Source organism: Bos indicus x Bos taurus, chromosome 3 (genome assembly GCF_003369695.1).
Source record: "Bos indicus x Bos taurus breed Angus x Brahman F1 hybrid chromosome 3, Bos_hybrid_MaternalHap_v2.0, whole genome shotgun sequence".
Lineage (NCBI taxonomy): Eukaryota > Metazoa > Chordata > Mammalia > Artiodactyla > Bovidae > Bos > Bos indicus x Bos taurus.
This window is the reverse complement of record NC_040078.1, coordinates 20,787,110-20,814,214: the sequence shown is the minus strand read 5'-3', so window position 1 is coordinate 20,814,214 and position 27,105 is coordinate 20,787,110. Positions and strand designations below refer to the sequence as shown.

The following is a 27,105-nucleotide window of genomic DNA, read 5'->3' as shown; positions in this document are numbered from 1 at the left end:
TTCCAGGCAAGAGTGCTGGAGTGGGTTGCCATTGCCTTCTCCGACACAGTGGCAGTGATTCTCAAAACTGACTGCTCATTGGAGTCACGTGGGGAGCTTTTTAAAAATTCTAATGGATGAAAGTGAAAGTCACTCAATCTAACTTTTGCGACCCCACGGACTATATAGTCCATGGAGTTCTCTAGGCCAGAATACTGGAGTAGGTGGCCTTTCCCTTCTCCAGAGATCCCAACCCAGGGATCAAATCCAGGTCTCTCGCATTGCTAGTGGATTCTTTACCAGCTGAGCCACAAGGGAAGCCCTAAGTGAAGTGAAAGTTGCTCAGTCGTGTGCGAGTCTTTGAGACTATACAGTCCGTGGAATTCTCCAGGCCAGAATACTGGAGTGGGTAGCCTTTCCCTTCTCTAAGGGATCTTCCCAACTAATGGATGGCTATATTCTAAATCACTTAAATCAGAATTTCTGGGGATAGCACCAAGACATCAGTATTTCTAAGAGTCCTCCAGGTACAATGGGCCGTTGTTTTTGCCAAAAGTTTTCACTTTTGTCTCAGGTTCAAAGGATTTGTTAACAGAATAAGCCATTTGTTATATACAAGTAAATAATACAAATATTAGAGAATTATCTAGCTTACTTTCAATATACTAACATTAAATGAAAAGAAAAACAGAAAGAGCAGAGGATACATCACCAAATTGGGTTTTGACCAACATCCAGACTTAATTAGCACTGGGAAGTCCTGTGTCACAGAACATCTGGAGTCCCAATTGGGGAAAGGTCCCAGGCCGTGCGTCCACTCCATGGGTGAGATTGCAGTTTGGGGTTCCCACTTATAACCCCAGGACAGATATCATCATCAATCTGTGACCAAATTGCAAGGCTGGTTTCATGTTAATGCTATTTGTTTGCTTATTTAACTTATATGCAGAGTGTGTGTGTATATATATATATATATATATATATATATATTTATATATACTCTAAGTATATATACCCATATATACTTATATATACCCATCATGTGAAATGGGTCCAGGTTGGAATGGGTCCATCCATCCAGGCTGGATGAAGCACAAGCTGGAATCAAGATTGCCGGGAGACAGACAAATGGCTGAGAAAGTTGTGGTACATACACACAATGGAATATTACTCAGCTATAAAAAATAGTGCATTTGAGTCAGATCTAATGAGGTGGATGAAACTGGAGCCCATTATACAGAATGAAGTCAGAAAGAAAAACACCAATACAGTATATTAATGCATATATATGGAATTTAGAAAGATGGTAATGACAACCCTATATGCAAAAGAGACACAGATGTAAAGAACAGACTTTTGGACTCTGTGGGAGGTGAGGGTGGGATGATTTGAGAGAATAGCATTGAAACATGTTACTACCATATGTGAAATAGATGACCAGTCCAAGTTGGATGCACGAAGCAGGGCACTCAAAGCTGGTTCACTGGGCCAACCCAGAGGGGTGGGATGGGGAGGGAGTTCGGAGGGGGGTTCAGGACAGGGGGACACATGTACACCTGTGGCTGATTCATGTCAATGTATGGCAAAAACCACCACAATATTGTAATTAGCCTCCAATTAAAATTAATTAAAAAGATTGCTGGGAGAAATAATATCAATAACCTCAGATACCCAGATGACACCACCCTTATGGCAGAAAGCAAAAAAGAACTAAAGAGCCTCTTGATGAAAGTGAGAAGAGGAGAGAGTGAAAAAGCTGGTTTAAAACTCAACACTCAAAAAACAATGATCATAGCATCCAGTCCCATCACTTCATGGCAAATAGATGGGGAAACGATGAAAACAGTGACAGACTTTCTTTTCTTGGGCTCCAAAATCACTGCAGATGGTGACTTCAGCCATGAAATTAAAAGACACTTGCTCCTTGGAAGAAAAGCTATGACAAACCTAGACTGCATATTCAAAAGCAGAGACATTACTTTGCCAACAAAGGTCCATCTAGTCAAAGCTATGGTTGTTCCAGTAGTCATGATGGATGTGAGAGTTGGACCATTAAGAAAGCTGAGCACTGAAGAACTGATGCTTTTGAACTGTGGTGTTGGAGAAGACTCTTGAGAGTCCCTTGGACTGCAAGGAGATCCAACCAGTCCATCCTAAAGGAGATCAGTCTTGAGTGTTCATTGGAAGGACTGATGCTGAAGCTGAAACTCCAATACTTTGGCCACCTGATGTGAAGAAGTGACTCATTTGAAAATACCCTGATGCTGGGAAAGATTGAAGATGGGAGAAGGGGACGACAGAGGATGAGATGGTTGGATGGACATGAATTTGAGCAAGCTCCAGGAGTTGGCATGCTGCCATCCATGGGGTCACAGAGTCGGACACGGCTGAGCAATTTAACTGAACTGAACTTTGTCTTGTAAAACTTAGATTGTTGTTCAGTCTGGGGCTTGATTGGCCAGGCCCCCTCCACGGGCTCAAAAATCTCAAAATTCTTTCCCCATCTTATCTAAGGTGCTGCAAGTCTTGCACTCACAGCAGGCAGTCACTCCCGGTCACTCCCAGTCGGGGCAGTGTCCAGGCAGGTTAGAAGCAAGATCAGAGGCCTGCTCTGCTCTTTTGCCTCTGAAGCTTGAAGAAGACAACTTCTATTTTATTTCCCTAACAGCAAGTTTGAGAACTACATACATAAGGGATTAGGTGAGTTCCTTAATGAAAATCAGCATGCAACTAGAAAAACAGAAGAAAAATGCTACATAGTAGTTGACAGTCCTATAATGTATATTATTGACTAAGTTATACTTCATAACATAAGAAATCAAGTCTTGAAGAATACTTTAAGGAAACACATAAGAAGAAATGAAAGTCTACAAGAATACTTTCAACTAAGTTTGAGTGCCACAACATAAGATCCTGCATGCCGCAACTAAGACCCTTAGCAGACAAATAATTTTTTAAAAAAGAATACTTTGACGTGATAGCCTTCATCTCCATTGCTGTGTTTACAGTGTGGACAAAGACTGTAACCTGCCATTTCAGTAAACAAAGGATGTTGTGGCCAAAAAGTCATCAGCCTCAGCAGCTGTCTCCTCAGTGCAACCTGAGGGAATTAGGACAGAGCAAAACAAGATAATGGCCCTACATAACCCTGAGAGTTGGTGATGGACAGGGAGGCCTGGCATGCTGCAATTCATGGGGTCGCAAAGAGTCGGACACGACTGAGCGACTGAACTGAACTTAGTGTCTGAAGAGTCCACTTTTAATGAATTTTCAGGTAATGCTAATACTGCTGGTCTTTAGACCAGATTTTGACTCACTTCTCTAACCTGTGACACTGTAATAGCCTTCTAGTTGCTTTCCTTGCTTCTACTGTGAACTACCTAGGATCTATGATCCACAAAGCAACCAAAGTGATTAAGGTTAATCTCTACAGGAAGCAATCTAACAGTTCCCAAAACATTAAAATGAAACTGCAGCTAGTCTCCTTTGCACACCCAACTGTATTATAACTTTCTGCTCCTTTAAGATTTCAGACTTTTTACTGCTTTGGAAAATATGCATAATTTGTTTCCATTGTATGGTCAAGTTCTTTATATACGGCAAGCTTTTTTGAGTGGTAATTCTCTGGGGAGAACACTATCACTGAAAATTAGGCACGTTTTATGTGATTTGCCATGAGGCAGAGCAAAGGCAGCAAAACGGTTAGTTCTTGGGTATCATATCCAAGCTTCAATTTCCCTAACAGGGGAATCTACACATAAACTGGGCACCCATGTGCTTGTGAATGCAGGATGTATAAACTCAAGGAATTTGTTAGTACCAAGTGTAAGCTAAATTATCCCGTTTTGTACACAACACAGAACATGTTCTACAAAAATTCAGTACCACATCGTTATATCACTTCGGAGCACTAGACAGTCGCACCATGGATATTGAAACTTTTTAATCTTGTATGCTGAAATTCATAAAAAGCAACATCATCGAAAAAGCCAGTTTCAACAGCAGTTCTTTGAGAAAACTTAGCACATCTATACCCTATTATATTCTCCCACAAAACTAGATAATCATACTTATTCCCTCATTGTATCTAAAGGAATAAGGATATTTGTACTTAATGAGTGAAAACCAGTACAAAAAGCTGGGCAGCAGAAAACCTGTGTAAAACAAAATGACAGCTGCTTCTACTGAGAAGGTGGGTGGCTCTGAAAAGAACCTTTAGAACGTCAAGTGGCTGGGCAACTCGAGCGAGCGCCGAGTCCCGACAAGGACTCACTTGGAGCTGGTGTACTTGGTGACCGCCTTGGTGCCCTCGGACACGGCGTGCTTGGCCAGCTCGCCGGGCAGCAGAAGTCGCACGGCCGTCTGGATCTCCCGGGACGTGATGGTCGAGCGCTTGTTGTAATGCGCCAAGCGCGACGCTTCGCCCGCGATGCGCTCGAAGATGTCGTTGACAAATGAGTTCATGATGCCCATGGCTTTGGACGAGATGCCGGTGTCCGGGTGCACCTGTTTCAACACCTTGTACACGTAGACGGAATAACTCTCCTTGCGGCTGCGCTTGCGCTTCTTGCCGTCCTTTTTCTGGGCTTTGGTGACGGCTTTCTTGGAGCCCTTTTTGGGCGCGGGAGCGGATTTTGCCGGCTCGGGCATAACTGCAAACACAAGCTGCACAGATAACCAAAAACGCAGACGGCAACAGGGAGCACCCGGGCTGACCGGCAGCGACTCGGTACTTATAATAGAGACTGTAGGCAAATTAAGGTTCTGATCACGCCCCGTTGCGATTGGCGAGATTTCAGTGGCTCTCTCGCGAGGGAGACAAGGTTATGTAAATGAGTGGATTCTGACTGCGCTATCCTATTGGTCACGAGGCCGAAGATGTGCTGTAGCCAATCAAAGTGCTTCACAGGCAATCGCCGTTCTGCCTATAAAAGGGTGAAGTGGGGCCGTGGAGGGCGAGTTTGTCGGGCGTTTGGCGGGAGCAAGTGTTAGTGGGTGTCGCTGTCATGTCTGGTCGTGGCAAGCAAGGCGGCAAGGCCCGCGCCAAGGCCAAGTCGCGCTCGTCTCGCGCAGGCTTGCAGTTCCCGGTGGGGCGGGTGCACCGCCTGCTGCGCAAAGGCAACTACGCTGAGCGGGTGGGGGCCGGCGCGCCCGTCTACATGGCGGCGGTCTTGGAGTACCTGACCGCCGAAATCCTGGAGCTGGCGGGCAATGCGGCGCGAGACAACAAGAAGACGCGCATCATCCCTCGTCACCTGCAGCTGGCCATCCGCAACGACGAGGAGCTGAACAAGCTGTTGGGCAAGGTCACCATCGCCCAGGGCGGCGTTTTGCCCAATATCCAGGCCGTGTTGCTCCCGAAGAAGACTGAGAGCCACCACAAGGCAAAGGGCAAGTGAGGCCGGTCTCCGCAAGTCCTACCCAGCTCTCCTGTAGAAGGGGCATCTGTAAAATCAAAAGGCTCTTTTCAGAGCCACCCACGCTTTCAAATAAAGAGTTGTTAACAATAACTTTTCGATTCCAACCTTGTCGGTAGTAAACGGGGAGCCCAGCCTGGGTTGTGGTGGACCGTAAAACCTAGGACTTAAGCCAGGTGAAGGTAGGAAACTTGAGCGCGCCACGGTCGCTTCAGTTCTAAGTGCTCCGCGATGGTTTATGTTTGGGAGTCGGATGTCTAGGGTTCAACACCAGTTGTTCCCCAGGCCTTTGCCCAACTCGAGGAGGTCTAAGTATCAGCGGGATGTTCCCTCACACACGCATACATCTCGGACACCCCAGTGTGTTAGGGAAGCGGACAGATGTGAAGAAATTGGCGGACCTGGGTTTTTGACTTAAGTCTACTATCTTAAAGGGATAAAGATGCCTTAGCGGTGGAGATAGAGGTCCCCGGTTCGGCTTTTAGAAACGGGATCTCGCGCCCTGCCGCGGGGGAGATAACTTTCCGATCTTTAAAGCACCGAAAGGAGGAAAACAAACCAAGATCCGTCCAGCCAACTAGACTAGGAGACCTCTGGAAAGGTAACTGCGTTCAGGGTGCTGGGGGCGGGGGTGGTGCAAACAGGTCGAGGTTCAGTTTGGGAGTTAGCGTAGAAAGCAAGAGGGTATCGTAAGTAGTGTGTTCTAAGGGACTGAGAAGGAACATTGTCACAGCTGTTCTCAAATATGACTCTCACCCTGAAATAAATGAAAACCGAGGAGAGGGAAAAACTAGGCAAACTGGAAAGTAGAAAGGGAGGCCGATGGGCGGTGGGGCGGTGGGGCGGTGGGGCGGTGGGGCGGAGGGGGCGGGGTAGGGAGGAGTCGGCCCAAGCCAGTCAGTGGCGCTAAAGAGAACGACGTCCCAGCCAATGGATAGCCAGCGCGGGACTTTCAAGTATTGTCCCGCCCAACTGGGAAAAGACTGCCTATAAAGACTGCTGCAGCGGCCGCACCCCTGGTTACTCTTCCTGCGCGGCGCTGGTCCCGTAATTTCGCGTCTTGGTTCGCTATGGCTCGTACAAAGCAGACTGCCCGCAAGTCGACCGGTGGCAAGGCCCCGCGGAAGCAGCTGGCCACCAAGGCGGCTCGCAAGAGCGCGCCGGCCACGGGCGGCGTCAAGAAGCCGCATCGCTACCGGCCGGGTACCGTGGCCCTGCGGGAGATCCGACGCTACCAGAAGTCGACCGAGCTGCTGATCCGCAAGCTGCCGTTCCAGCGGCTGGTGCGCGAGATCGCGCAGGACTTCAAGACGGACCTGCGCTTCCAGAGCTCGGCCGTGATGGCGCTGCAGGAGGCGAGCGAGGCCTACCTGGTGGGGCTGTTTGAAGACACGAACCTGTGCGCCATCCACGCCAAGCGCGTGACCATCATGCCCAAAGACATCCAGCTGGCTCGCCGCATCCGCGGGGAGCGGGCTTAAGAAGTGTGCGCTGTGCTCGAGGTTCCATCAAATCCAAAGGCTCTTTTCAGAGCCACCCACGACTACACTTGAAAGAAGCTGTGTCACTTGTCCAGGCTCTTTAGGCAGACCTTCGCATACTCCGGGAGGGTAGGGCGCGCTCAAGACGGGAGGACCTTAGAGCGCGCAAAGCTCTGGACTCCGAACAGACATAGGCTAAAGGCCAGTTATCCAGTCTAAACCTTTGCTCGCTGCTGCCTTCCCAGATGTCAGTAACTTAAGAGTTGGGTCAGTGTGCTTGTCTGGCCTGGCGGGTTGACGCTGCTTCCTTGGGCGCCCTAGAACGTCCAAGTTCGCCGCTTAGAGGTGGCTAGATTTTCTTCTGGCAGGCCCTTCCACGCTCCGGGAGGGGAAGGCGCGCTAGGGACGGGAGGACACTAGAGTGCGCGAAACACGACTCCCAACACAAAGGCTAAAGGCCATGTAACCGGTTTAAGCCCCTGCTTGCTGGCGGTCTTCCGGAGTGTCAAGTGCTTATCTGAACTGGCGAGGCTGCAGCTGCTTTCTTGGGCGCGGCCAAGACGTCCGGTAGGCTCGTGTTCTGGGGAGTCTTGGAGCTGGGCTGTAGCCCAGAACTGTAATTTGTCCCGGGAGCGTGGGTGGGGGCAGGGGAGGCGGAGCGATTAGGGGACTCAGGATTCGCGGGCTAGAGCAGGCGGGGCTGGCTTTTTAGGCGGCTGAGAGCCGGGCGCAGATCTGACCTCCTCACCCGCGCCGGAAAGGGCCCCTCCCGCTGGCGTGAATCTCCCGCTTGGGAGGGAGGGAAATCGCCTCCTCGTCCAGGCCCATTTCTGCGGGGTAAAGTGCGGCATTCTTGACCCTGGCAGCAGGTTGAATGACGGTAATGCTAGGACTTCCCTCAGGGAAAACATTAGCGGATGCTATTCATCCCCTTACCCTACTTTCTGTCAAGATTCCCGCGCAAGCCTGAACGATTTTGTCTAGTATTTTAAGCCCTTGACATTCTCACTTTCCTCAACCTTGCTCCTTTCAAATACCAACACAACTCAGACAAGTACCACTAGCTCTGTGCTGGAATAGACCAAAGGATGGAGAAGGATCTTGTGTCTCCGGCCGGGCATTCAGTTCGGACAGTCGAGTGGGTTTGACCTGCCCGAAGGAACAGCAAGGGGAAGAAGAGGATGAATGGACCGGGGTTCGTAGGCCACCATAATCTAGGTCACTACCTGACAACTCGGTCTTGTCGGTATTGTTCTCCGCTCCACAGCAGGAGACGGATTCTTCCTGGAGACATCCTGAGGTGCACAGGCCTGAGCTCTGTTTAGTTATTTGAGAAGTTATTCAGCTCAAGGCTCTCGGAATTGAAGAGCAGGGAGGCACTGAACCAATGGAAGGCAGAACAGAGCCTGCAACAGAGCCTCCTCCTTGCACCCATCCCCCGGCCTTAGGATTTGAGAGCAGAGATTTGACGCTGCCTCAGAGGAGTGGATTCCTGCGCCACAGGACAGTGGAAGTCTAAGGTCTCTTTCTGTCTTGTAGGAACAAAGCTGTTCACCTCGGGGGGTGGAGAGCAGAGGCCATGTTACACGAGACTCAAGCCACCTATTTCTAACCTTGAGTATGGCCTGTTTGCACCTGAAGACGTCGGAGTTCGGGGGTTTTGTGTCTCAGCACAGTTGGTAAAAAGCATTACCAGAGATGAATGAAAATGCACTCAGGGGAATAGAAATTGAAGTAGACACACTGTTGAAAACCTTTGCCCCTTGCAAGGAGTTGGGGGTGAGGGAGGGCAAAGAAGAGCTGTGTGGACTGTAGCTTCTGACAGTAGGTACCCAGTTTTTAGCCCCAGGCTCACAAAGATTTTCAGAAAAGGCCCTATTATGGGCTGAATTGTGTCCCCCACCCATTCATATGTCGAAGCCCTTTCCTAGTACCTCAGATGTGACTCTACTTGGGGACAGGACCTCTAAAGTGGCGATTAAGATTAAAATGGTGTCATTAAGATAGGTCCTCATCCAATATGATTGGTATCTTTATAAGAGAAGGGGATCAGGACACAGACAGCAGAGGGACAGTCTTGTGAGGACACAATGAGAAGGCAGTCATCTGCAAGCCAAAGAGACAGGTCTCAGAAGAAATCAAGCCAACTGATATCTTTTTTAAAATTTGTTCATTTATTTTATTTACTTGGCTACATTGGGTCTTAGTTGTGGCAAAGCATGTGGGATCTTAGTTCCCCAAACACGGATCGAACCTGTATCCCCTGCATAGCAAGGTGGATTCTTAACCACTGGATCACCAGGGAAGTCCCCCTGTTGACATTTTGATCTTGGACTTCTAATCTCTTGAACTGTGAGAAAATAAAGTTAAGATGTTTAAGCCACCCAGGCTGTGGTATTTTGTTATGGCTGCCCTAGGAAATGAATACAGACACAGGGTCTCATTCCCTGCTCAGACCAATGCTGCAAGATGGGTTCCTCAGGATCTGTGTTCTATGAGATATAAGCAGAAGCAGCAGTGACTCAGGGCTGTGCAGGGGTGGCCCATGTGTACCCAGCATCTCATCCACTGACATTTGTTTGCAAAGTTGCAGCCTGAAGTTCTCAGTGAGTGACTTTCCAGCATGTCTGAGCCATTAGTGGCTGAGCAGACCCCTGACTGTATAGATGTCCATGTCAGGGCTTTTCCTCCCGAGGATCATATTTCCTGAAGTAATACTATTAATATATCAGATTTAAAAGCAGGTATCTAAGATCTCCCCATGGTCCTGAAATTTGGGCTCAGCCTTTGGGCATCTCTCATGGCTAAGGCAGTTCAGGGGTTCCTAGCTTCTCAGAAATGTCTGTCCTACCTTCCTCACTTTTCTAACAACCTCTGTTACTTCTGCCACAACAGTGGAGTGCTCACTCCTCAAACTCAACACTTACAGGGTGTGAAAGGAGAATGGTGAAAGAAAGAGAGGGAGGAGCACTGGGCTCTTGGTGGTGGAAAAGGGGAGGGCCTCCCTGGTTGGTTTTTCCTGGTTTCTGGTCAAACGTGAACTCCCTAATGGCAGGGCCTTGTCTGTGTAATTGATCTGTCTTCCAGGGCCGCTACATAACGGGGCTCTGGGCCTCGACTGTGGAAGTGTACTCAGGTCAGCTCTTTAAGTCCCCTGTCCTCACATAAGGCCAAGAAACAATAGGCAGTGCAAACTGGTGTCTGCACACTCACTTTCTGAGAAAGTGGGACCTGCGTGACCCAATCCTTTTCACCTAGTGGAGGGTCAGGCCTTGGCAAGACACTACGGTCTCACCAATCAGTAGTCATCTTGGGGATTTGCCCCACAAGCTAATGACAACAGAATCTGGTTCTCACTGTGAGCATGTTCTAGGAGGACTGAGGAATTCTCCAGTGCCTTCAGGGCTTCCCAAACTGCCACAGACATTTTAGTGACAGATTTGGCTCAGAAGTAAAGAATCCACTTATCATGTAGGAGATGCAAGGGACACAGGTTCCATCCCGGGGTGAGGAAGAGCCACTGGAGTAGGAAATGCAACCCGCTCTAGTATTCTTTCCTGGAAAATTTCATGGACAGAGGAGCCTGGGGTTGCAGGACACAACTGAGCCACTCAGCAAACATTGATACCTTTTGGGCAATAGGACAAAGTTGACATTCTTACCACTATTCTGTGAAGGTCAAACTTCCTAAGCCTAGTAGAAAACTTTTGGAATGTCTTCATTGTTTGCAAAACTAGGGTGAGGTATTACCCAATATTTTTAATGGCAGTATCAAAATTTGATTATTTTAGGTACTTAAATAATTTCCCAATTTCAGATGACAAAAAAGAAACTCAAGCAAAAATCAATTCACATTCTTTTTAAAAGTTTCATCATGTCCAGCCTGTTTCCAGAAAAAGTTGGCCATGGAATTGGCTTGTTTGTTGGACTTTGGGTCCTTTAATCAGAGCTGATGGTGGCCTCAGCTAAGGCAGTGGCTAAGAGTGGACAGAGATAAAATGATGAACTTGAGAGAATTATTGAAAGTAAATTTGATATTTGGTGATATAGGTATTTGGAGAATGCAAGAGAGGAAGGAGCCTCTCCTTGGCTTGAGAAGCCAGGAGATAATGGTAGATTTCACTAAGATAGAGAATTTAGAGAGAAGAAATTGCTTTTGGAACCAAAAAGCTGCAATAAGTCCTTTGCAACATTATAGCTGAGATTCGGGTTATTTATCTATAATACATTCACCAGGAGTTAGGAATATTAATTTAATCAGCAAAGGGGCTCAGCTAGAGCTACTCTGGGGGAAGTCCTTAGGAGATAAATAAGGATAATAGAAGGCAGAAAATTAGATGAGATCTTCATGGACAGAGGAGCCTAGTGGGCTACAGTCCACAGGGTTGTAAAGAGTCAGACTGAAGAGACTTAGCACTCATGCACCCAGGAGTCAGAAGAGAAGACAGGCAAGGAGGAACAGTGATGGGGCTCGTAGGTGAAGAGAACATCAAGAGACAGAACAGCCAGAAATACAAGAGGGCCACCGGAAGAGAGTATCCCAAAGAGGCAAAAATGGTCAACACAGGGACTCTGACCATGCTTTATGTTTTGTATCTCTTTTAATCACCAAGACAACCCTGCAAGGGAAGTAAACAGTTTATTCTCATTTTAGACTAGGAAGCCTTGAGTATTTTGCCCAAGCTTTCACAGCTAGGGCAAAGGATTCTGGCCAAAGCGCTGGGGCTCCAAAGTTCACGTGAAGCAGGAAACACCAAGTAAAGGGCACATTCTGGAAGCTGGGAGGGGAAATGCCAGAGGGGGCAGGATTGAACCCCAGGTTGATGGCCCCACTGCTTCAGTGCAATCTTCTCCACCTGCTTACCCAGTCTCCACCTGTCTCCTGTCATCAAGTGGAGAAACATCTCCACCCAATGCCAGAGCTGAGCTTGCCCCTCATGCGCTGTACAGTCTTCCCATGCCCTCCACCCCATTACCTTCAGAATGGAACCCACACGTCAGAGTCAGTACAGAGAGGCAGAGGCTAAGTGCAAGGCCCCACATGTGACTTTGAGTCCTGGTTCTGCCTCTTACTACCTGCATGACTGTGGCAAGATGCTTCATCTCACCAGGCCTCAGTTCCTCATCTGTAAAATGGAGATAATGGGCCTAGCCTGGTAGTGGTGTTTGGAAATATTTAAAGGAACAGTTCCCGTAAAGGGACAAGCAGTGTATGATTCAAAATAAACCCTAGAAAAAATTATAATGCTATTATTAGCAATTTAGAAAATTGAACAAAATTATAAAGGTAAACCTCCTTATACATCCAAAGTTATACATCTTCCTTGGGTTTGATTAGATGTTAACTAGCTATTTCCCTAGTGAAACCAAGCAGGACCCTGTTGGGCTTTCCTGAGTCGGCCATCCCCTCCTGTGCCCCTTGACCTCTTGTTTGTAGGAAGGCTTTAGCCTCCAAGGCTTTTCCTGAGTTCCAAAAAACAGTTTTCCGTGGTTCAGTAAGCAGAAGTTGCATAAGTTTATTCTGGCCCTGCCCAGTGTCTTCAATTCCCAGCCACTTCCATGACTTGGCAAAACCCTTTCTTCTGTCCATATATGTGCCCCTCCTGTGCAAGCCTATTGTTTAGTCTGTAGACTTCAGCCCTGTGATGTTTCCCTTCTGCGCCCTGCCACCACCACTCCAACAACAACAACCCTCTCACTCCTCAGGCCAAAAGGCAGCATTCTCCTCGGGTTCCAATAGGCATGTAATGAAAATCGCTCAGTTGTGTCTGACTCTTTGCCACCCCATGGACTATACAGCCCATGGAATTCTCTAGGCCAGAATACTGGAGTGGGTACCCGTTCCCTTCTCCAGGGGATTTTCCCAACCCAGGGATCAAACCCAGGTCTCCCACATTGCAGGTGGGTTCTTTACCAGCTAAGCCACCAGGGAAGCAACAAGCATACAGGTCCTCCATTTTAGCAATTCCTCTAGGATTAGTTAATCATTCTAGTTCCTCACTAGATTCTGAGTTCCTTCAGAGTGGGCATTTGGTCCCTTTCGTCTCTGTAGGTCAGCATCCTGACAGTGCCTACATGGTCAAGAAATATTTGTTTCATGAGGGATCTAAAACCTTGGCTTCTGAATCCTCACTCAAAAGGACCTAGTATCCTTTTGAATGTTCAAACTACCACACAATTGCACTCATCTCACATGCTAGCAAAGTAATGCTCAAAATTATCCAAGCCAGGCTTCAACAGTATGCGAATCGTGAACTTCCAGATGTTCAAGCTGGATTTAGAAAAGGCAGAGGAACCAGAGATCAAATTGCCAACATCCATTGGATTGTCGAAAAAGCAAGAGAGTTCCAGAAAAACATCTACTTTGCTTTATTGACTATGCCAAAGCCTTTGACTATGTGGATCACAACAAACTGTGGAAAATTGGGAATACCAGAGACGGGAATACCAGATCACCTGACCTGCCTCTTGAGAAATCTGTATGCAGGTAAGGAAGCAACAGTTAGAATTCGACATGGAACAACAGACTGGTTCCAAATAGGGAAAGGAGTACATCAAACTGTATATTATCACCCTGTTTATTTAACTTATATGCAGAGTACATCATGAGAAATGCTGGGCTGGATGAAGCACAAGCTGGAATCAAGATTGCCGGGAGAAATATCAATAACCTCAGATATGCAGATGACACCACCCTTATGGCAGAAAGCAAAAAAGGACTAAAGAGCCTCTTGATGAAAGTGAAAGAAGAGAGTGAAAAGGTTGGCTTAAAGCTCAACATTCAGAAAACTAAGATCATGGCATCTGGTCCCATCACTTCATGGCAAATAGATGGGGAAACAGTGGAAACAGTGTCAGACTTTATTTTCTTGAGCTCCAAAATCACTGCAGATGGTGATTGCAGCCATGAAATTAAAAGATGCTTGCCCTTTGGAAGGAAAGTTATGACAAACCTAGACAGCATATTAAAAAGCAGAGACATTTAGTTTGCCAACAAAGGTCCATCTAGTCAAAGCTATGGTTTTTCCAGTAGTCGTGTATGGATGTGAGAGTTGGACTATAAAGAAAGCTGAGCACCAAAGAATTGATGCTTTTGAACTGTGGTGTTGGAGAAGACTCTTGAGAGTCCCTTGGACTGCAAGGAGATCCAACCAGTCCATCCTAAAGAAGATGAGTCCTGGGTGTTCATTGGAAGGACTGATGTTGAAGCTGAAACTCCAATACTTTGGCCACCTGATTCAAAGAACTGACTCATTGGAAAAGACCCTGATGCTGGGAAGGGTTGAGAGCAGGAGGAGAAGGGGACGGCAGAGGATGAGATTGTTGGATGGCATCACCGACTCAATGGACATGAGTTTGAGTAAACTCCAGGAGTTGGTGATAGACAGGGAGGCCTGGCATGCCTCAGTCCATGGGGTCACAAAGAGTAGGACACAACTGAGTGACTGAAATGAACTGAACTGAACTGATCCAGGCCCCTTCTAGCTCTTAGGGAACTCTCAGGAATTTGCAGGCCAACAGCAAGTCTAGAAGAAATTTCCTGCAGGTTGCCCTAGAAGAGGGTAGAAGGTAGCTTGCCTGGGCTCTAACTCTTGCCCACAAATGGCTAAAGCCAACTGTTAGCCTATTTCCAGTGACCTCTGAGGGCAGAGTTCACCACTACTAACCCACTTAATGGGCTGTACTGGTGGCTTAGCAGTAAAGAATCTGCCTGCAGTGCAGGAGATGCGCGTTCAATCCCTCGGTCAGGAAGACCGCCTGGAGGAGGGCATGGCAACCCACCCCGATATTCTTGCCTGGAGAATCCCATGGACAGAGGAATCTGGAAAGCTACAGTCCATAGGGTCGCAAAGAGTCAGACACAACTGAAAGGACTGAGCCCACACATACAACCCACTTAACGGGATCAGTGCTTGAAGGAAGATGCTTTAGGGAGGGGTTCATATTTGTAGTGCAGTGTAGTGCAAGTCGCTCAGTTGTGTCCGACTGTTTGCAACCCATGGACTGTGTAGAGTCCATGGAATTCTCCAGGCCAGAATACTGGAGTGGATAGCCTTTCGCTTCTCCAGGGGATCTTCCCAAACCAGGGATCGAACCCAGGTCTCCCACATTACAGGTGGATTCTTTACCATATTTGTAGTAGACTGAATAATAGATCTTCCCCCCATTAGCATGACTAATCCCTGGAATCTCTGAACATATTGTTACCTTATATGACAAAGGGACTTGGCCAATGTGATTAAGGACCTTGAGGGAGGGAGATTATCTTGGATTATCAGTTCAGTTCAGTTCAGTCACTCAGTTGTGTCTGACTCTTTGCGACCCCATGAACCACAGCACACCAGGCCTCCCTGTCCATCACCAACTCCTGGAGTCCACCCAAACCCATGTCTATTGAGTTGGTGATGCCATCCAACAATCTCATCCTCTGCCGTCCCCTTCCCCTCCTGCCCTCAACCTTTCCCAGCATCAGGGTCTTTTCCAATGAGTCAGTTCTTTGAATCAGGTGGCCAAAGTATTGGAGTTTCAGCTTCAACATCAGTCCTTCCAATGAACACTCAAGACTGATCTCCTTTAGGATGGACTGGTTGGATCTCCTTGCAGTCCAAGGGACTCTCAAGAGTCTTCTCCAACACCACAGTTCAAAAGCATCAATTCTTTGGTGCTCAGCTTTCTTTATAGTCCAACTCTCACATCCATACACGACTACTGGAAAAACCATAGCTTTGACTAGATGGACCTTTGTTGGCAAAGTAATGTCTCTGCTTTTTAATATGCTGTGTAGGTTGGTCATAACTTTCCTTCCAAGGAGTAAGCATCTTTTAATTTCATGGCTGCAATCACTATCTGCAGTGATTTTTCAGCCCCAAAAAATAAAGTCAGCCACTGTTTCCACTGTTTTCCCATATATTTGCCATGAAGAGGTGGGACCAGATGCCATGATCTTAGTTTTCTGAATGTTGAGCTTTAGGCCAACTTTTTCACTCTCTTCTTTCACTTTCATCAAGAGGCTCTTTAGTTCTTTTTTGCTTTCTGTCACAAGGGTGGTGTCATCTGGGTATCTGAGGTTATTGATATTTCTCCCGGCAATCTTGATTCCAGCTTGTGCTTCATCCAGCCCAGCGTTTCTCATGATGTACTCTGCATATAAGTTAAATAAGCAGGATGACAATATACAGCCTTGACCTATTTGGAACCAGTCTGTTGTTCCATGTCAAGTTCTAACTGTTGCTTCCTGACCTGCATACAGGTTTCTCAAGAAGCAGGTCAGGTGGTCTGGTATTCACATCTCTTGAAGAATTTTCCACAGTTTATTGTGATCCACACAATCAAAAGCTTTGGCATAAGCAATAAAGCAGAAATAGATGTTTTTCTGGAACTCTCTTGCTTTTTCGATGATCCAATGGATGTTGGCAATTTGATCTCTGGTTCCTCTGCCTTTTCTAAATCCAGCTTGAACATCTGGAAGTTCACGGTTCACGTATTGCTGAAGCCTGGCTTGGAGACTTTTGAGAATTACTTTACTAGCATGTGAGATGAGTCCAATTGTGCGGTAGTTTGAGCATTCTTTGGCATTGCCTTTCTTTGGGATTGGAACGAAAACTTACCTTTTCCAGTCCTGTGGCCACTGCTGAGTTTTCCAAATTTGCTGGTGTACTGAGTGCAGCACTTTCATAGCATCATCTTTTAGGATTTGAAATAGCTCAACTGGAATTCCATCACCTCCACTAGCTTTGTTCATAGTGATGCTTCGTAAGGCCCACTTGACTTCACATTCCAGGATGTCTGGCTCTAGGTGAGTGATCACACCATTGTGGTTATCTGGGTCATGAAGATCTTTTTTGTATAGTTCTTCTATGTATTCTTGCCACCTCTTTTTAATATCTTCTCCTTCTGTTAGGTCCATACCATTTCTGTCCTTTATTGAGCCCATCTTTGCATGAAATATTCCCTTGGTATCTCTAATTTTCTTGAAGAGATCTCTAGTCTTTCCCATTCTATTGTTTTCCTCTATTTCTTTACATTGATCGCTGTGGGCCCTAAATGTAACCATAACAGACCTTATTAGAGGGAGGCAGGAGGCTAAGTGGGGAGGAGCTGATTGAGAGAGTCATTCCCTAGGCAGATTGATAAGGAGTCTAGGGGTCCCCAAGGAGAGAGGGGTCTGGAATTCTCAAGGAGGAAGAAAGGACAAACTTTTTTTTTCCTTCTCTGCATTCCTTAGGATTATATAACAATAATGTATCCTGCCTGAGGGATTAAGGACAGTCTCTGGATTAAACCTTCTGGCTAATTCTGTTATCTTAAAATGTAAATTATGGGAGTAGGTCTGGTGAGGTCTTTATAACCTCCAGACATGCTTTGGATTCATTGGAGAGTATATAACTTCATTGCTAACACTAGCAAGCGGGTACTCTTTCTGCCCCCTCCTGATATCTATGTCAGAAGCTTTCTCTATCTCCTTTATACTTTAATAAAACTTTATTACACAAAAGCTCTGAGCGATCAAGCCTCGTCTCTGGCCCCCGTTTGAATTCTTCTCCTCCGGGGGCCAAGAATCCCGGGGTCTTCGCGTGATTCAACAACAACCTTTCATCTGCTGATGTAATCATGGAAGCCGAGATGGGATGATGAGTCCAGGAACCAAGAAATGCCAGCAGCCTCTAGAAGCTAGAAGAGACAAGGAATGGACTCTTTCCACAGAGCTTCGAGAAGAAATCAGTCTTTCTGACACTTGATTTTTGGCCCCTTAGGACTCATTTTTGGCTTCTGGCCTCCAAAACTACAGGAGAATAAATCTGTGTTGTTTTAAGCCACTAAATCTGTGGTAATTTGTTAGTTTGAATGGGAAAATAATATACCATCCTGTCATTCATGAAAGACACTAGTTTTGTTTTTTTTTTAATTTGTGGGAAGGGAGATCTGAGTGTGATTAGGAACAGAGTGTGCAATACACTTGGAAGAAAGGTGGGAGGGAGGGAAGGAAGATAGTAGAGGAGAAAAAAAGGCTTCTGGATTGGGAGACTTGGTGTTCCACAGCAAACAGATTGTCCTCTTCATGAGCCCCTTGACCAGCTTAACCCAGAGTTCCTCAGGGCATCTCTATCTTCACAAGTGTTACCAAAGGCCCCTAGACAGTGGTGACCTCTCCTAGACATGGACATCTAGAGAGCTCCCTGAGGCCATGCCATGGCAGAAAGGGCCCAGGTTGACTCTGCTGTGGTCTGCAGCAGTGGCGAGCTCTTCTTGCGCTTCAGGACAGCTCACACCCAGACTGCTGCCAGGGTGCTGTGCTTTTTCCCTTAGGGCTGCCATAGAGAATTACTAGAGAGTTGGTATCTCAAAACAATAGAAGTTGATATTCTCAGAGTTCTGGAAATCAGGAGTCTGAAAACAAAGTCTCAGCAGAGCCATCCTCTCTCCAGAGCTTCTAGGGGAGAATGCTTTCTTGCCTCTTTCAGCTTCAAGTGGTTACTGTTCCTTGACCTCTGGCAGTATAACTCCAGTTTCTGCCTTTGTCTTCCCAGACCCTCTTCCCTGAATCTCTGTGTCCAACTCTGCCTCTTCCTTTCACTTATCACATCCTCAATCCAGGATGATTTAATCTCAAGACCCTTAGTTATGTCTGCAAAGACTGAATTTCCAACTAAAGTCACATTCTGAGTTTCTGGGTGGACTTGAACATTTTGGGGGGACACTATTCAACCCACTATTGGTGCTGAGTTCTGAGCTCTATGGACCTCTGGAAGCAGGCCCATACTTCCCCTGGTTCCCCTGTCTAGGTGCCCATGAAGCCTTCACCTCCAAAAGGCCCTCAGTCAGTCACTTACACCTGAGTATTAAAGCTAAGAGTGAGAGTCTGCCTTTTTACTAATGCTCCCTGTGTCCATGAGTGTGGAGGCTAGAGAGAAGGCTGCATCTCCACTTGGGGAAGCCCAGGCTTGAGGGGCAGTACAGGGAGATGTGTTTGGCCCTTGGCTAAAGGCCTCTGCTAACCAGGAGATGGCCTGAACTGTCTGGGCAACAGTAGATTGTTCCCCGGATTCATTTGTCTGGGAAAAGCTAAAAGAGAAAAGACATAGAGCTAGAATAAGAGTTCAGGGTCTCAGTTTCAATACCTGTAAAACAGTGACAATAAATGTATACACTTCATAGAATTACCATAGAAATAAAATGAGATAAATACAGTTAATACGAAATACTTAACAGCAGTTTCAACATGGCAATGAATTAATAATTATTACTCAATTAACATTATGATGAACACTAATTGATACAAGTCCTGAATATTCCCTTTGGCAACAGTACAATCATGTTGTGAAAAGACTAATACATGGGAAACAATTAGTACACTATCTCATCTCTAGATGATTAGCATCTTGAGATTCTGCTAGACTGCAGCCAACATTAGGAATATTTGGGTTCCTGGGTGCCTTACGAATCACAAAAGCCATTCACTTATGTCCTTTCATTTGATTCCACAACAACCCAGGAAATGAAGAGGGTTTGTTTGTTTTCTTACAGAAAAGAAAATTTCTGGTGAAGACGAGACACCTAGGAATGTGAGTCACCCAGCTAAAACAAGGCCAAGATGGAATTTGAATCTAAGCTTTGTATTTTACCTTTTTCTTAGTTTTTTGTATTAGAGTCAATGTTTCAGGGAAACGTGATGTATACACAATAGCTACAAATAACATCAAAACGTGTGCTGTAGGGGAGGAAAGCTAATTTGCCCTTTTCAATTTTTAGGTGTGACCCCATAATAAAAGAGAGATTAACAAGAAAAAAGCAAACAGAAGTTTACTAACATGTATACCTCATGTATACACAGTAAGTACTCATGAAAAAAAAATTGAGTAACACCCCAAGATGACTTAGAATTCAGACTTAAATATCATTCTTAATAGGGAAAGGGGATGGGAGATGTAGGCCTCTTAAAGGAGAATAAATGCCTTTGAGGCGAAAGGAATAGGCCCTAGAATAATAGATGGGAGGTATAGTGAAAGTGAAAGTCACACAACTGTGTCCTATTCTTTGTGACCCCATAGATTGTAGCCTGTTAGGCTCCTGTGTCGATGGAATTCTCCAGGCAAGAATATTGGAGTGGGTGGCCATTTCCTTCTCCAGAGATCTTCCTGACACAGGGATCAAACCCGGGTCTCCCACACTGGGGGCAGATTCTTTACCATCTGAGCCACCAGGGAGATGTGATAGTTTGTGACAAAGTTGGTCTGGGTATGGTCTCGACTTCTAGTCTCCTCTCCTGTGATGAGTCAATCTTTCCTGTTCAGTGTAATTCCTGGGGGAGGGCATTTATGACAATCAAGTTTCTTTTGGAAAATCTGTTCTTAGGCAGCTAATGGGAGTTCAGAGAAAGTCGGCCTCTAAGTGACTACAGCTCAAAATTATCAATATGCCAAAGTAGCATATTCTGGAGTGGCATTTTCTATGACCTTTCAGTACAGTAGAAGGGACCTCTCCTAACCTCAACCCCCAGTAAGTAACACTTTTACATTGCTTCTTAGTCACATTCACATAAGAATATAAATTATAATAGGTTTCACAAAATGATATTTACTATTTGTGATATACTCTGATATTTTTCTCTTCTCTTCTTAAAAAGGGGGAGGAAAAAGGTGATCTCTATCAAAAACCAATTTCATAACCCACTAATAAGTTACAACCCACAGCTAAAAAAACAGTGGCTAGAGGACACTACAAAGGATAAAGTAAAACTCATCTTATGTTTTAAAGTCAGTATTTTTCGGAAACATGCCTTCTGAATTTCTCTATTCTTGCACACACAACCTGACGCCTTTGTGGGGAAGTGATACCCATGTGAATAGCAAGAGTGGAAGGCCTATTGTGGAGGATGACAAAGAGAAATGCAGGTTGAGCCTTGTGGGAGCTGAGAGGGAAAGGAATTGAAAATTGAAAGTTTGTTCAATTCCAGCTGAACAAACAAGGGAACCCATCCCATAGGAGGTGATATTTGAGGTGGGTTCTCAAGAATATTTAGGATTTGAGACATGTTCAGATTGGGGGCTAAGGAAGGTGGTATAATCCAGGCAGAAGGGACAGTGAAAACAAACGAACATGTAAAAGGGCAATAAGGAAAAGTGAGCTTTTCATGCTGGGGACATTAAGGACCAGTTTCAGGGACCTCAAATGCCAAATTAGGGATAGGCTAGGTTTACATAAGGAAATGAACAATGATGTTTATAACAGCATTTTTGTGATGATGGGGAATTGGAGCAAATGTGGGTGCTTTTCACTGGGAGAGAGGGGGATAAGTGTGCTGTTTGTACTTCTTGAAGTTTAATGCAGTACTTCAGTCAACAGAGTGCACATTTATATCACAACATGTATAGCAAAGAGAGATACAGATGTTTTTTTGTGGGAGTAGAGAGGCAAAGGTCAATGTTTAAAATATAGGTTAGAAAGGGAGAAAATAAAAAATAGAATAAAATATAAAACACAATACCACTTAACATGCATTCTGAGAAAGTAGACATTCGCTAGGACTGAGAAAGTAAAAAATCTGTTCTGCCATTCATCAGGCTGGGATAATCTAATCAAAGAATTAGAGGAAACACAAGTCCCAAGGACATATAACTGTAGCTACAAAGAATCAGAATCCCCTTCTTTATGTGACCACAGCTTTCTTATTCACTGAGAAACCATGGTCTTTTAAAAACTTTGGCTGTGTGAAATCGTATCAGTAAGAATGAAATATCCTCTTCCTGTCCAAAGGACCTAAATCACTCTAATGCAGAGACGCAGCCTTGGTTTTCAACCCAGTTTGTTTACTTGCTAAGTGGTGTCGACTCTTTTGCGACCCCATAGCCTGCCAGACTCCTCTGTCCATGGGATTTCTCAGGCAATAATACTGGAATGAGTTGCCATTTCCTTCTCCAGGGTATCTTCTCCACCCGGGGATTGAACCCAAGTCTCTTACGCCTCTTGCTTTGGCAGGCAGATTCTTCACCAATGAGCCATCAGGGACTAGATAATAATTATTTTTAAAATAAGTAGATACAATCTTCTTATTTTCAATCACCCATATTAAATGAATGATTAAACCTAGTCTCCCTAGTCACAGGGATAGTCTTTCAGCTAGAGGTCAATTTTGCAACCTGAACAGAGCTGCCCCTCAGGCTTACTCCCTTATGCCACAATCACTGATTAGCCATATTGTGATCAATGTTAGCCTCCCTTTTAAAGGACCAGAGTTACCCAGACCATGTTGTACAACCAAATATGACTAAGAATTGCTGATAGAGTTTTGAGTTTTTTACTTTCATTTTTTTTCTTTTGAAGGCGAAACTATGTCAGTAAGGCAGGCCACTGGAGGTTTGTGAGCAGGTAGGTGATAAAGTCAGGTCTGTGCTATAGACTACTACTCTAGTCACAGGACATAAAATGGATTAGAGAGGTTTTGAGCCTAGGATAACAGAAGTGAAACCCTAATACTTTGTCCTACTCGAATAGAATAGGTATTTGTGTATATGTCTTATCCCCCTTCTGAATTCCTTCCCATTTGAAGGCAGAAATTTTAGTGTGGAACCATCATGACACAAAGTTGGAATGCATTAAAAAACGGAGGAAGGTGGCTTCCCTGGCAGTCCAGTGGTTAAGACTCCATGCTTTCACTGGAGTGGGCACAGGTTCCATCCCTAATTGGGGAACTAAGATCTCACTTGCCATGTGGAGAAGCCAAGGGGGGGGGAACAAAAAAGGTGGAGAAAGACTGGAAACAACACAACTATCCATCAAGTGACTGAAATTATCAATTGTGGCCATAAAATGCAATACAACTCACCAATACAAAGGAATGCACCTAAATATGAATCTTACGCTGAGTGAAAGAAGCCAGATACAAATGATACCCATTGTATGATACAAAATATCTATAATGATATAAAGCAAACCAGTGGTTCCCTGAGGTCAGGAACAGAGCCAAAGGAGGACACTGATGAAGTGGGCAGGAGGGAAGAATTCTATAAGGAGCATGAAGAAACCTTTTGTGGAGGGGGGGGGGGGAATGGATATGTCCATTATGTTGATTGTAGTGATGTTTTCATGGGTATATACACATGTCTAAACTTAACAAATTGTATTTTAAACATGTACAGTTTATTGTATGCCAATTACCGCAGTAAACCATTTCTTTCTGTTACTATTTTTAAAGAAGAGATGAAGGTAGAGAAATTAATTGAGAGGTGTCATTTGGGGTGGTGGAAGATTATGGCCTTGGCTTGACAGCAAGCTCTGGCCAAGCCAGAAAGAAAGAGCAGTGCAGTATGGTCCTGGGAAACAGCAAATGGGTTTAGGGGAAGGCGACTAGAGCAGAAAACTGTATGTATAGCAGTAGGAGATAGAGCTGCGAAGAAGGAAGAGGCAGATTATGGAGGGCCTTGAATATCAAACTGTTTTAAAGTGTACATTGGGTTGTAGTTCCACCACTTACTTCCAAAATGATCCTGGACAAGTTATTTAACTTCTCTGAGATTCAATTTCCTTTACTTATAAAATAAGGACGGAATGTATCTTAAGTGGTGGCTGTGAAGATTAAATGAGGCAATGCATGTAAACCACTCAGCAGAGGACAAGGTAAACAGTTAAGTGCTCAGTAAGTAGAAGCAAGTATTATTATAACAAGTATTGTTATTAACTCCAACTTGGGCTTCCCTGGTGGCTCAGCTGGTAAAGAATCTGCCTGCAATGTGGGAGACCTGGCTTGATCCCTAAGTTGGGAAGATCCCCTGGAGAAGGAAATGGCAACCCACTACTGTATTCTGGCCTGGAGAATTCCATCGACTGTATAGTCCATGGGGTCGCAAAGAGTCTGACACGACTGAGCAATTTTCACTTCACTAAGCAAATGTATAGAGATGTTTGAGAAGGAGAAAGAAAAGACCAAAGAGGTTCTTTAGGAGAATAAAACTCACCATCAATAATCACCTCCCCTCCAGAGTTAAAATATCAACTCTAGCACTTCTTTCTCCTTCCTCACTTTGTAACTTCCTTCCTAGTAAACACCATGCCCAGGAGGAGCCCACAACCAGTAACCAAAGCTCTCTTATCTTAGTAAAAAGTATTTCAGCTGGTGAGCCCTATGACTATGGGGACAAACTAAACAGAGTTGAGCTATGGCCTCTGGAAAATGAGAGCCCTCCACACACTTTCAGCCACCACCTCCACCACAGATGTATACCCACGGTGCATCCTGAAATTAAAGTAGGTGATATTTCTCTTTAATTTTAAAGCATACTTATTTATTTCCCCCCAAATACAGGTTTTTGGAGAGGGATCTTCCTTTCTCAAGTCCCTTAAACATTGACCTAAGAGTCTATTCTTTGAGCATTTCTGAGGAGAAGCCTTTCTATGCCTCAGTTTCCTCACCTGTAAAGTGGGAGACAATAATGGTAACTATTTCATAAAGTTCTTGTGAGGATTAAATAAGTCAATACATGTGAAGGACCTAAAACATCTGACAGACACATACTAAGTACTCTGCAGGTATTTTCTAAACTTTGTTAATAACTTTATTTTTTCTATTTTATTTATAGTGCTTCTTGTTTGTGGTCATGACCTTTGTTTCATTTTGTGCTCACGCACTTTTCAGTTACTAAGCATTAATAGTGTCCTCCTACCAGACTATTTCAGCCCCACTACCCTTCTGGAGTAGAAGCAAATTTGGTTGATAGTTTATAAATATTCACCTTCCAGGTCAGAGGCACTCAAACATCTCTATACGTTTGCTTAGAGCCAGTAGTGATTTTATCTACTTCATTTAGTTGGAAAATATATTACAGATAAAAGAATGCAGCCAAGCTTTTTAATTAACTGGTAAATTTATTAATAACAATAGCATATACACACATTTGAAAACACACATGTAAGAAACATTAAGATTTATTCAGTCTCTGATAATGTCTGGAGTCCATTTGGATTCATGAAACACCTGCAATCAACTCCAGGACCCCTTATCCAAAAGCAGAGTTGAATAACTGATCAGATCATCAGTGCCATTATCAGCAGAATCAAGGCTTGGACAGAAAAATACAACATTCCATGATTATAGTGAAATAAAACTAAAATGCAATCGTCCTTGCATCTGAGGGTACAAAGGTGGACAATGTTAGCTACATGACCAGTGGATCACTCACTCTCAACCTCATTTTTAAAGAAATATTAACATTCTCTCTTTTTTTTTCTCTTTCTGGGATCTTCCTGGATCAGGGATCCAACCTGTGTCTTCTGCACTGGCAGGAGGATTCTTTACCAGAGCCACCAGGGAAGCCCGAACCTTGTCTATTTTATAGGGTCTCCTGAAGAGTAAATGACACTGTTAATATAAATGAAAAGTTCATCTCAATGGGGAACAAAAGATAAGGATGGAAGGAGGGTGTCATAAATGAAAAAAGGAAAAGGATCTTCTAGTGAGCAACGTTCTGAATTTAATGCAAATCCAAAGATTAGACCAAACTGAAAAGCATAAAGGAAGGACTTAAAACTGCCACCTCCTCCTTAGCGCACACACACACACACAAATACAGCCCTCCTCCCAGCTGTTGCCCTGAGGTGACCATAGCCAACTTGGGAAAGGAGCTCCGAAACATTTCCATTTTCATCATGTCTTCCCATACACCTAATGGAAATGAACCGCACCCATCCATCCACGAAGGCTATTTTTAAAAGAAGAGGGACAGAAAAATCAATTCAACAAATACTAATTCAGTAAGTACTTAAAGTGTCCACTGTGTGCCAAGCACTGGTTGGTGGGGACAATATAGAGAAAAACCAAACCAAACCAATAAAGTTTCTGTTAAGGTCTTGAGGAAAATGGTAAACAAGAAAAAAAAACTAATAGCAAAACAATTTCTGACAGCTGCTAGGAAGAAGATAAAATAGTGAGGGACCAGAGACAAGGAGAGGCACAACTTCCCGAAGGTGTCTGGGAGGTGACGTTTGAGACCAAACTAAAATGACTAGTGCCTTGCAGTGACTTGACGCCGAAATATTTCGAGAAAAGAGAATTAAAAGCAAAAATGATCCACAAACCAAGAAATAACAGGAATTTCACAGCGCCAAAGTGAGCGGCGCAAACCTAGAACCTATGAATTCCAGAGCGGCGGGAGATTTTGAATATTCATGTCCAATCAGGGAAAGGCTGAGACCAGGCAGCGCGGGCTCAGTACGAAGTATCCTGAACCGCTGGTGTCCACAAGAAGCCACATCGCAAGGGCGTAACTGGTGATCCGGCACCCACGCGGCTGCCAAACTCGCAATTCTTCAGGGCTGTGATGCAATGTTCGGAAAGACCCGGGCTTGGTCGTGTCCTGGGGTCCTTTCTTAAATGTGGATAGCTGGAATCACTCACTTCGTTTTGGAACACCGGTGAAACGTACCCAACAGAGCCACCAGGACACAAGTCTAGTAGCAGTCTCAGTATCCTAATTTAGAACTGACTCATACGAAAGCTAAGCAGCAGTGAGGGTTAAGACGCGCCCTAGATTCAAAAGCAAAGCCAGTCACGCGCCAGGAATCTCAAGTCATAAGGGCTTAAAAAGCTACGTGTGTCATCTTCCATTACTTTTAGCCAACTAGAGTAACTTACTTTGTGAGGAACTGAGGAAAAACAAGTGAACAAGGCTCTTTTCTGGTGATTAGGTGGGTGGCTCTGAAAAGAGCCTTTGGAAAATCAAGCGGCTTTGCGCCTCGTGCGAGCGCCGCGTACCAGCAAGGACTCACTTGGAGCTGGTGTACTTGGTGACCGCCTTGGTGCCCTCGGACACGGCGTGCTTGGCCAGCTCGCCAGGCAGCAGCAGGCGCACGGCCGTCTGGATCTCCCGGGACGTGATGGTCGAGCGCTTGTTGTAATGCGCCAAGCGCGACGCTTCGCCCGCGATGCGCTCGAAGATGTCGTTGACAAATGAGTTCATGATGCCCATGGCCTTGGACGAAATACCGGTGTCCGGGTGCACCTGCTTCAGCACCTTGTACACGTAGATGGAATAGCTCTCCTTACGGCTGCGCTTGCGCTTCTTGCCGTCCTTCTTTTGGGCTTTAGTGACAGCTTTCTTGGAGCCCTTCTTGGGCGCGGGAGCGGATTTTGCCGGCTCAGGCATTGTAGAACAACGCCGTTTGGCAAAAAAAAGAGGTATGAGAATGGGCGGGCCTAATCCATTTATAACCACCGTATGCAAATTAAGGCTCCAAAA

The 27,105-nt window shown here is 45.2% G+C and overlaps 4 protein-coding genes across 4 annotated transcripts; 2 read left to right on the top strand and 2 right to left on the bottom strand.

The window, feature by feature from the left end:
- Window positions 1-3,905: 3,905 nt before the first annotated feature.
- LOC113887707 (histone H2B type 1) lies at window positions 3,906-4,748 on the bottom strand. The gene has a single exon (XM_027534895.1). The coding sequence runs from the start codon at window positions 4,627-4,629 to the stop codon at window positions 4,249-4,251; it is 381 nt and encodes a 126-aa protein (XP_027390696.1). The 5' UTR covers window positions 4,630-4,748; the 3' UTR covers window positions 3,906-4,248.
- A 119-nt stretch (window positions 4,749-4,867) lies between these two features.
- On the top strand, window positions 4,868-5,489 carry LOC113887698 (histone H2A type 2-A). The gene has a single exon (XM_027534883.1). It carries the CDS (start codon window positions 4,986-4,988, stop codon window positions 5,376-5,378), a length of 393 nt encoding a protein of 130 aa, XP_027390684.1. The 5' UTR covers window positions 4,868-4,985; the 3' UTR covers window positions 5,379-5,489.
- Window positions 5,490-6,401: 912 nt separating this feature from the next.
- On the top strand, window positions 6,402-6,936 carry LOC113887693 (histone H3). The gene has a single exon (XM_027534872.1). It carries the CDS (start codon window positions 6,467-6,469, stop codon window positions 6,875-6,877), a length of 411 nt encoding a protein of 136 aa, XP_027390673.1. The 5' UTR covers window positions 6,402-6,466; the 3' UTR covers window positions 6,878-6,936.
- A 17,780-nt stretch (window positions 6,937-24,716) lies between these two features.
- On the bottom strand, window positions 24,717-27,054 carry LOC113887683 (histone H2B type 2-E). The gene has a single exon (XM_027534862.1). The coding sequence runs from the start codon at window positions 27,010-27,012 to the stop codon at window positions 26,632-26,634; it is 381 nt and encodes a 126-aa protein (XP_027390663.1). The 5' UTR covers window positions 27,013-27,054; the 3' UTR covers window positions 24,717-26,631.
- Between the last annotated feature and the right edge of the window lie 51 nt (window positions 27,055-27,105).